This window comes from Juglans microcarpa x Juglans regia, chromosome 1D (genome assembly GCF_004785595.1).
Source record: "Juglans microcarpa x Juglans regia isolate MS1-56 chromosome 1D, Jm3101_v1.0, whole genome shotgun sequence".
Classification (NCBI taxonomy): Eukaryota; Viridiplantae; Streptophyta; class Magnoliopsida; order Fagales; family Juglandaceae; genus Juglans; species Juglans microcarpa x Juglans regia.
In genome coordinates this window covers 31,788,129-31,799,500 of record NC_054594.1, presented here as the reverse complement: position 1 = coordinate 31,799,500, position 11,372 = coordinate 31,788,129, and the positions used below count along the sequence as shown (strand labels likewise).

At 32.5% G+C, this 11,372-nt stretch overlaps 1 protein-coding gene across 1 annotated transcript; it reads right to left on the bottom strand.

The window, feature by feature from the left end:
• Positions 1-7,713: 7,713 nt before the first annotated feature.
• On the bottom strand, positions 7,714-8,901 carry LOC121243168. The gene is made up of 2 exons (XM_041141240.1): positions 8,560-8,901; positions 7,714-8,439 (listed from the first exon to the last, which is right to left on the bottom strand). Exons 1-2 carry the CDS (start codon positions 8,644-8,646, stop codon positions 7,972-7,974), a joined length of 555 nt encoding a protein of 184 aa, XP_040997174.1. The 5' UTR covers positions 8,647-8,901; the 3' UTR covers positions 7,714-7,971.
• Positions 8,902-11,372: the final 2,471 nt, after the last annotated feature.

The window sequence follows — 11,372 nt, the reverse complement described above, 5'->3', positions numbered from 1 at the left end:
TTCAGACTTTCATCGTTTATTACAAAGAATATTTTATCTCTTTTCAGATCCAAACGGTTTTCTCAAGAAATCAAAATCCCAAAGAAAAAGAAAAAGAAAAAGGTAAGCACAGCCCCACCCACTTAAAGTAATAACTACGGAGACAAATTTCTCTTCAAAGTAAGCTCCACTTAAAATTTTGAGAGAAATAGACAGACCATAGTTGATGAACAAAGAAGAGGAGAAACCGAGCTCGTACTCAGTCAGCCAGGGACGAAATCGCAACCAAGGACCAAACAAATGCACTCGGTCAGACGGACAAAATCAAACAAAGGGAAGAAAAGAGAAACACAAAATGGAGTCGGCATGGGTGTTGGAATATGTTGCAATATATATTTAATTATTGAAGAAAGAGAGTTTGTGAAAAGATTTAAAAAAATATGTGTGAACCAAGGCTCTCAAGTTATTGAAAATAAAATGAAAAGGCACTTGGGGGCTGGTAGGATTCAAACCAGTGCATTGGTTGAGAGACACGTCTCAACCACTGGGCTAGCGCATCACTTCATTTGTGCTTGTAACCATTATATTATTTAAACATAACTTCAAACAGTTAAGTTACAAAAATGTGCAACTTTTCACAGGCGTCTCTTCAATTCTATAAAATAGATCTGTACAAACGCGAGAAACAGTTCTTCTTCTTCATCCTAGTTTCAGACTTCACAATAGAAATTCAAGAAGTCTCCAAAATTGCTATTTGTAGAGTTATAGGTTTTATTGTATCCTGAAGATGATTTGCTAGGAACCTATTAGCAAACTCTAACCGAGTGGGGGCAAATATTGTCTTAAAGACAGTATTTCTATATGCCTCAAAACCTACAAATTTCTCAGATTCTCTTTTCAATTTCTTATTTCCTAACATTTTTAAGACGATATTTCAATGGAAGAAGGGTCTGATGCAACATCTTTCAAAATCATGAATCAAGATTTTGTGAAATTGGACAGATTTGATAGAACCAACTTCACACGTTGGCAAGACAAGATGAAGTTTCTTCTCACTGCACTGAAGATTTTCTATGTTTTGGATCCAAGTCTAAAGCCAATTTCTGATCCAACTCCTAAAAATACTGAAAGTATTATTGCAGAGAGGAAGAAACGTGGAGATGATGAGCTTGTCTGCAGAGGTCACATTCTCAATGCTCTCTCTGATCGTTTATATGATCTTTTTACTACTATTAAGTCTCCTAAAGAAATCTGAAATACTCTGGAAGAAAAATATAAGACAAAAATTAGGTACTGATAAATTCATACTTTTGAAGTACTTTAAATTCAAAATGGTTGATAATCTGTTTGTCTTAGACCAAATACATGAGTTGCAAGTCTTGGTTAACAAACTTCCTGATTTGTCAATTAGTATTCCTTTGTCTTTCCAAATGGGAGCAATTATTGCAAAACTTCCATCAAGTTGGAATAACTATAGGAAGAAGCTTCTGTATATGGCAGAAGAACTCACTTTAGAACAAATTGAAAAACATCTACGAATTGAAGAAGAGAGTAGAATTTGTGATAACAACCATTTTGATTCTAAAGTGAAAGTTAACAGTATTCAAAAAGGAGATGACAAAAAACAAAATTATCTTAAGACCAAGAAGGGAAATACCTTCAAGAAGAATTATTTGACCAACAAGGATACGAAAAATAGTCCATGTTTTAACTGTGGAAAAAAGGATCCATTATATTCGTGAATGCAGATTCTTAAAGAATAAGAAGAAAGAAAATTGTAGTAGTTCAAACATGGCAAATGCAATTGAAGAAATCATTGCGATGGTAACAGAAACGGAAATTGGCAAGATAACTGAGGTGCATTTTGCTTCTACTACAAATTCCTCTGATTGGTGGTTTGATTATGGTGCTACTGTGCATGTGTGCAATGAAAAAGCACAATTCAAGAACTATGTCGTGGCTATTGACGGCTAAGAAGTTTTTGGGGGAAATCACAATTCTGTTCAAGTTCATGGAAGAGGAAATGTATTGATTTTGTTTACTTATGGGAAGAAACTAATTTTAACCAATGTTCTTCATGTCCCAGATATTAAAAAGAATCTGGTATCTGCCAATTTGTTATGTAAAAAGGGCACAAAAGCTGTTCTTGAATCTGATAAGTTGATCTTGTCAAAGAATGGGGTATTTGTTAGAAAAGGGATATTATTGTGATGGGATGTTCAAACTCAGTATTTTGAATAAAGATGTTACACATTCTTCTTATATTGTTGAGTCATTTTCTTTATGGCATGGTCAATTAGCACATTTAAATTTTAAATATATGAAACATATGTCTAAGCATGGTTTAATTTCTTACAAGAATGTTGATGATACAAAGTGTCAAATTTGTATTCAAGCTAAAATGACTAAGAAACCATTTCCTACTGCTAATAGAAATTCACAAATTTTAGAACTTATACATTATGATATATGTGAATTAAATGACATTTTGACTAGAGGAGGTAGAAGATATTTTGTTACATTTATAGATGATTTTTCTAGATATACTATTGTGTATTTAATGAAGAATAAAGATGAGGCTTTTCACATGTTCATTCGTTATAAATCTGAAGTAGAAAATCAAAAGGAAAAGAAGGTAAAAATTCCTAGAACCGATAGAGGTAGATAATATTTCTCACGTGAATTTTTTAATTTTTACGAAGAACATAAAATTGTTCACCAAATAACTACACCTTACACACCACAACAAAATGATTTGGCTGAACGGAAAAATAGGACACTTGTAGACATGTTTAAATGCTATGATTTTAAGTGCAAAGTTGCCTTTTAATTTGTGGGGAGAGGCATTACTTACAGCATGCCATGTGCATAATAGAATACCATCTAGAAAATTACAAATGTCACCATATGAACTATGGAATGGAAGAAAACCAAATCTAGATTATCTAAAAGTGTGGGGGTGTCAAGCCTTTTACAGAGTTACTGATCTAAAAAGGACTAAATTAGGACCTAGAGTAATCAAAAGTATGTTTGTTGGTTAAGCTGAAATTTTCAAGGCATGTAGACTATTAGACTTAAGCTCTAATGTCATAGTGGAATCAAGAGATGTTGAATTTATTGAAAATAAATTCAATACTGATATCGAATTTGTTTCAGAACCTAATCAAATACAAGTTTCTAACTCTAATTCAAGTATCTCTCTTAATAAAAATAAGAGAAAGTTTACAAATTTGCCAATAGAGCAAAGAAAGAGTCAGAAAGTGAGAAAAGAAAATAATTTTGGTCCTTACTTTATTTCATCTCTAGCTATAGTCTTCCTTGTGGAAGGAGACATATATATAGTCTTTAATAAAATACCCATTGTTCTTAACACTAAGGATGATCCAAAAAGTTTTGATGAAGCCATGTCTTCTAGAGATGCAGCTTTTTGGAAAGAAGCTATAAATGATAAAATGGACTCAATATTATCTAATAATACTTGGGTGTTAGTGGATCTACCTCCAAATTCAAAAACTGTTGGTAACAAATGGGTATTAAGGAAGTTTAATTTTGATGGATCAGTCCAGACTTTTAAGGCAAGGTTAGTTGCAAAAGGTTTTAGTCAAAATGAGGGAATAGATTATTTTGATACCTATGCTCCAGTAGCACGGATCACATCTATTCGTGTACTTATAGCTCTTGCATCTATATATGTCTTACATGTACATCAAATGGATGTAAAAACTACTTTCTTAAATGGTGATCTTGATGAGGAAGTATACATGGAACAACCTGAAGGGTTTGTTCTGCCTGGAATGAAAAGAAAATATGTAAATTAGTTAAGTCATTATATGGTTTAAAACAAGCACCAAAACAATGGCATAAAAAGTTTGATTTTGTTATTTTATCTAACGGTTTCAAAAACAATAGTGCTGATAAATGTATCTATTCAAAATTCACGGAAGATTATGGTGTTATTATTTGTCTTTATGTTGATGATATGCTAATTTTTGGAACTAATATGAAAGGCATATGTGAAACCAAGAAGTATTTGACTTCAAAGTTTAAAATGAAAGATCTTAATGAAGCAGATACCATTTTGGGAATCATAGGGAAAAAAAATATAGTGATGGTTATGCATTATGTCAATCTCATTATATTGAGAAAGTGCTTCTTAAATTCAAACATCTAGGAATAAAAGAAGCAAATACACCATATGACTCTAGTGTAAAATTAAGTAAGAATTCTAGAAGGGCAATAGCACAGCTTGAGTATGCTAGTGTACTTGGTAGCATGATGTATGCTATGCATTGTATCAGACCAGATATTGCCTTTACAATGTGCAAACTTTCTAGATACACTAGTTGTCCTAGTATAAATCATTGGAAAGTAATTGGCACAGTCCTTAGATATTTAAAGGAAACATTCTGCTTAGGACTCTTTTATTCAAAGTTTCCAACTGTAATAGAAGGATACTCAGATGCTAGTTGGATTACTAGCACAAGTGACAATAAATCCATGTCTGGTTGGATACTTACCCTTGGTGGAGTTGCTATTTATTGGGCATCAAAGAAACAAATATGTATTTCTCATTCCACAATGGAATCAGAGTTTATAACATTAGCAGCAACAGGAAAAGAAGCAGAATGCCTTAGGAATATGTTGTTGAATATAAAGTTATGGCCACAACCTATGCCAGCTATTTCCTTGCATTGTGATAGTGAAACTACTATGTTTAGAGCATACAATAAAGTGTACAATGGAAAATCTAGACACATAAGTCTAAGACATGATTATATTAGACAATTAATAATTGATGGAATTATTACGATTTTCTATGTAAGGTCAAGTTGTAACTTGGCAGTCCCTTTTACCAAAGGTTTATCGCGAGAATTGGTAAGGGTTACATCCATTGGAATGAGACTAAAACCATTTCAAAAGAATCACCAATAATGGTAACCCAACCTTTTTTCAGATTTAATCTGAAAAAGAGTTTAATGGGTAATAACAAGTTATTGATTTATGATTAGTTGAGCACTGCAATAACAAAGTCTCATTCAAGACAGATCAATGCAGACTGTTACGATTAAGAAGGATGAGTTTTACTCTTAATGAAGTTCAAATATATAAGTGTCTTGGTAACAGGGACATAAAATGAACTTCACCTATATGAACAAAGAAGTGGTGCCGCTTCTAACAAGAAATTTGGGTTTATACTTGTAAATATTCATTAAACCAGGGTGTAGCATAAGGCCATAATAGTGGTAATAATTATGAACCTCTATTGTGAATCAGATATTCTCATGTGTGTGTTATTTTCGATTTTGAGTTAAAAAGTTTTGGTTTAAGCCTAGGCCACCAATTGCTTTTCAGAACTTTAAATTAATTACACTAAGAGAAGGTTTAAGTCGAAAGATACATTCTTTTATGCATGATAATATCAATACTGAAATTAAATATAAACTATATATTAAAATCTAGTGGGAGATTGTTGGAATAGGTTACAATATATATTTAATTATTGAAGGAAGAGAGTTTGTGAAAAGATTTAAAAAAATCTATGTGAACCAAGCCTCTCAAGTTATTGAAAATAAAATGAAAAGGCACATAGGGCTGGTGGGATTCGAATTAGTGCATTGGTTGTGGAGAGACACGTCTCAACCATTGGACTAGCGCATCACTTCATTTGTGCTTGTAACTGTTATATTATTTAAACATAACTTCAAACAGTTAAATTACAAAAAGGTGCGACTTTTCACAAGTGTCTCTTCAATTCTATAAAATAGATTTGTACAAACGTGAGAAACAATTTGTCTTCTTCATCCTAGTTTCATACTTCACAATAGAAACTCAAGAACTCTCCAAAATTGCTATTTGTAGAGGTATAGGCTTTGTTGTATCATAGAAGCAATTTGCTAGGAACCTATTAGCAAACTCTAACCGAGTGGGGGCAAATATCGTCTTAAAGATAGTATTTCTATACGCCTCAAAGCCTACAAATTTCTCAGATTATCTTTTCAATTCCTTATTTCCCAACAGTGGATCCATCGGCGTAGAGCGTCGCAGATGGAAAGAAGAGAAATGAGAGGGCTGGGCGGGAGAGGGAGAGTGAAGATGGGAGTAAGAGGGAGAGTGTGCTATGTGCCTTTTTCTCATACATGCGGATGCATTTTAGTGATGAATAGATTACCTACGTGTCTATTTGTTATTGGCCGGTGGGAAAGTGTTTTTCACACCCATCCAGTCCCAAAATTTTCTCTGTATGATATCCGCTTTCACTTAATTAATTTGTAATTTATTATTTTTATTATTTTTATGTATGTCTATACATCTAAATAAAATAATAAAAATGACAAATTATATGTAGATTAAGGTGTCATTTGGATAGTGAGTTGAAATGAGATGAGATGAGATGAGATGAAATAGTTTTAAATAAGTTGAATAAAATATTGTTAGAATATTATTTTTTAATATTATTATTATTTTGGTATTTGAAAAAATTAAATTATTTATTATATTTAGTGTGAAATTTTTTAAAAATTATAATAATAAGATAAGATAAGATAAGATAAGATGAGTTGATATCACTCTCAATTCAAATAAGAACTAATACCTACACATCAATTTTACCATTTTACAGACACGAACGATTTGTGACAAATGCAGTAGAGCGAGCACATGGCGCAGCCGCTCCTTATTTTGGACCCTTGCGCCGCTGAAACCAACATTTCATGCCCTCTGCACTACTTTGTCCATCCTAACTTTTAGCACTTCCGAGAGACATGCTGCACCTCTGCGCATCGAGATGCGTCGCCGTTTGGACCCCATCGCCCACCCTCCCTTTTTACCATACCAACCGCTTTCACAGTCCCTTAAATCCATGTGCCTCTTTCTCCAATAGATCCATAGTGCTATCCTCCTATATCAATGGTTAGGATTCTCTCTGGAGTTTTGTTATATAGTCTCTATCATACTCTACACTTTATATTTTTTTAAATTTTTAATATTTTTTTAAAATTTTTTTTGAGTTTATTATTTTTAAATTATTTTAAATTTTTTATTCATTATTTATATAATAAATATTTGATAAAAATAAAAAATAAAAAATTAAAAAAATGTGAAATTGGAATACGAAGAAGTTGTGTAGATTTATTCTTCTCTGACCATTTCAATAGAGCCTACTATATCTCCTTAAAAATTTGGGACCAGCGCACGTGGCGAATACCCAGAAGGTCTTAACCTCTATTGGGCCAAAGCCCAACAACCTAAAAGGAACTTGAAATATTAAATAAAAAAAAAACTTCATTCACGGATTTTAAATGACTGATAAACATCGTGCCTAAAAACTGAACAAAATTAATGAAATTATATATTTTTTATTTTTTTTTAATAATTAAGAATGTTAAAAAAATATTTAAAAAAAATAAAAAGGAACAAAAATTTTAAGAAAAATTTATTTGTAAGCGTACTAATACGTATATCATTTTAATATAATTAGTTAAAAATTAAATTTTATTAAAAACGGTATTAATTTAAATTTAAAATATGAAAATAATAATATTAATACATAAATTAATAGGTAAACTTTTTTATTCCTATCAAAACTCAAAATTTTATAAGGATTCACGGTAGAGTGCAGTCAAAGATAGTACAAGGCAAGAGTGGGATCAAACCACGCTCCCTGCCCTGTAGGCTGTCGTTATTCGGAAGATAAGTATAAAAAAATAGAAGAGAAAGAAGTGTGAGTGTGGCAAATAGTCAAACCACAAGTTGATTAGTTGCAGAAATTAAAAACGGCAAACACAAATGGGAGGATCCAGCCCTTCCTCCAATGGATCAAACACCTTTTTCAGCTCGCAAAGACAAATGGGGGCGAGCCCGAAAATAAAAAGTTATCCCAACACCCACCTTGGAGAACAGTACAGAAAATGGATAAAAAGAAAAGAGATCGTATAGATATGGTTCCCCAGAAAAACAAACGGAAAAAAATGTAGACATCAGCACTGGTTTTTTTCAAGTGACCAGATATATGGGCATGGAGGAGGTAGAGATCCTTTGCTGTTGCTCCATATTAAGCTCCCTGAGGCTCAAATAAGGTATGTGCAGATCATCCTTCCTCGACGGAGTCAACGTTCCGGCGAGAGGACCTGAGGAGTACCGACCACTGGTAGAACGGTAAGGCGTGGTAGACCCACTTCTGCTCTCGGTTATGTAAACGGGGCCAGATATGGAGGCCCTAAAGGCTCGAGCTCTAGGGCGATGAACGTCCTCGTCGCCATCACGACCGTGACCAAGACCATGGTGTTGTGGGATCCACTTCCATTTGAAGAAAAGGAGAGCGCTTCTCCACCACCGCTTCTTCTTGGTCTTGTGGCTCTTCTTGGACTCGTCCTTGGAAATGGGTTTTTGGAGCTTGAAGTGGATGAAGTCAATCGACCTTGCTGTTGCCTCTCGCTTGTGCTTCCTTGCTTCTTCTAATACCTTTTTTTTTGGTTTTTTTTGAGAATGACACAAATGGCTCAGACTTTCATCGTATAAAATCTTCAATAGAGATCAGATAAATAGTTTCAAACATAAATATTAAGCAAAAAAAAAAAAGACCTGAAAGTAGTCAATTTGAGGGTCGAAGCCATAGTCGCTGAAATGCTGAGGCTCTGGCATCGGAAATATTGGTGATTTGTTGGACATTTTCGTTCTTCTTTCTCCTCTCCTTCAGAGTGCTTTCGCTTTGTCTCCGACTATATTCTGCGTCCACGTTGAGGCAAAAGGTCCAAGTGGTCAGGAAAAAGAAGGTGGAAGTTGCAGAGAGAAAGGAGGGAAAAAGTAAGGTGGGTGGAAGCGAAAAAGGAGGCTTTGGGAGCTCAAGAAACAAATGGCCGTTTGCCGGTCCGTTGGTATTAGAATTTAGCCTCAGTAAATGCTTTCCGCATCTTTTACACCTACAACCAGTCCCTCGTTATTGTTATTATTATTATTTTATTATTTTATTTTACAATAAAAAATACCAGAGATAGGATGAACACAACTGGATCGAAAGTAACAAATTCACATCATACAAATTAGATGAAGGGTTCGAATCTTAGATTTTGGAAAACATAATTTCTAGATGACTAATGTTGTTTATCACCCTACTAATCAACATCTATTTACCATATATTTTTAGATGGTATGAAGCGATTAAAAAATTTATTTATTATTTATCTATAATTATTTGATTTAGTGTCAAAAAATTATAAAAAATAATGATTAAAATAAAGATAAATAATATGATTCCTCCCAAAAATTAAGACTCATATTACTGACTACGTTTGGATGCTGAAATGATATCAGATGACCAGTGCATAGTAGGCTTTTATGGGTCTCATTGAGATGTATTTGAATATAAATAGATTAAGATATATGTTTGAATGTATGAAGTAGATTGAGATAAATTTAACTTTTGTATGAAAAGTTGAAAAAGTAGTAAATCTCATCAATAACTAATTTAAGATAGTTAAGATCACTTTACAACCAACCATAACCTTAAACAACCTCTAAGAATTGAAAATGAATCCCTTGTTTGATACCATTTATTATCTATGGTTCATTTAGAAGTGTATGTATAACGTGGGAAAAGTTAAAAACAAGAAGTTCTCGGCCCTAGCATGTTACATAAATATTTTTAAAAACTCATAAAATTTGGATGCACTTTCTCTTTCTATCAAAATATGATTTGTTTATCCTTTTTTGAGAAAGTTCATCACTCAAGTATATTTTCATCAATTTCATTGGTCTTTAATTTTGTGACAAGAAACTAAACTAACATTCCAAAAATCTAATATCAAACATATCTAACAAATTTTTATCACGAAAAAAAAAGAAGAATTTTCATTCTCATATGCTCACTTTCAGAAAATATAAAAGTACACCTATAATTTATAAATTATGTTATAGAATTATAAAATGCTCTCTATTTTACACCACACGATATATTTCATTCTTCTTGTTGAGCATTGAATCATATCCACAATTTCAAGCGAAATGAAAATGAAAATAATCATGTTCCTTGAAGACAATTTTATAATAATTCGTGCTTTTTATTTACTTATTTTTTTGAGCAATATCTTGCAATATATTCTTTGAGCAAACTAGTAACACCCCGCTCTCTACGGTTAATAATAAAGTCAATTTTAGAAATTTTTGAGAGACGGAGTACTACAACTGATTAACTGAACCTTGACTTAAAAATATTTTCTAGATTTTCTAAAGGAAGCGTCATATACAAAGATTCTATAAATAAAATAATTTTTTATTAAAATATTGAGATCATTAAGGAGAGTGAGCATAAACATTTATTAAAATTTCTCAAAATCTGTGCCATAAAAATCATAACTTAAAATCTCTGTACATGATCTAGGTCACTATCACACCTCCATGGACTAAGACCCGTCCTATAGCTTTATCGTCATAATTATCCTGACCTGGGTAGTTTAAAAACATAAAAAAAACTAAAATCAATCGTTGACTTAGTAAGAAACTCATCATAACGTAAACATACTTAACATAAGATTTTTCATAAAATATTTCATGCTGAGAACTTAAAATCATGACTGATTACACTGATGTTTATGTTATGCATAACTGATTTATCTAAATTAACTGACTGATATGATTTATTTGACTTATCTAGTTTATCTAACTTATTTGGCTTACCAGCACACTTAATCCTGTATGTAAAGTTGTGCACTAACTTCCCCTACTGCATCAAAGGAAGTTGATTGTGCAGTATTCAAGTGTATTACGGTGGACTACGTTTGAGTCTGTGGCTTGCACGCCTACCCTAAAACTACATTGGTACCATGCTTCTGAATGAACATCTGATTATACTGATCGGATATTATCTTGCATTTGAAGTTAAGATAACTTACATACCTTATGTAACATGAGATGCATAATACATACATAATTATAATATGCGAAAGAAAACATTATGAATGATGTGCTTGCAAATATTATGGAATACGTGGTACGTAAACACTGGCTTTGAAAGAATTGACTTTAATAATAACATATATATCACTAGCTAATGTATGTTAATCCTAATTTATGATCGAGCTACTTGTCTTGTAGTATTGCTTCCGAAAATTTTCGACACAAAATCGATCATGATGTTGGACGGGGAGGTTTATGGTCTTTTTTTTTTTGTTTTTAAATAACATGCGGAATGAAGATATTTATAGAGAGATTTGAAAGAGGGTGATAACCAGTTTGAATTGGATTTGGTTAAAGAGTTTTAACATGAAGATGACTTGTAATCTTGTAGAGTTGTATCCCTATTGGAATATGATGCTGACGAGTTCGAATTTGAGTTGAACTCGGTCACGATCATTCAAAAAGAGAATTTGAATTTAAAAAAAGTGATCTAGTAGTTCATT

Coding starts and splice junctions, on each gene's coding strand:
- LOC121243168 (XM_041141240.1), bottom strand. CDS start 8,646: ATGTCCAACAAATCACCAATATTTCCGATGCCAGAGCCTCAGCATTTC. Junction 8,440..8,559: donor CTCAAATTGACTACTTTCAG/GTCTTTTTTTTT, acceptor CCAAAAAAAAAG/GTATTAGAAGAAGCAAGGAA.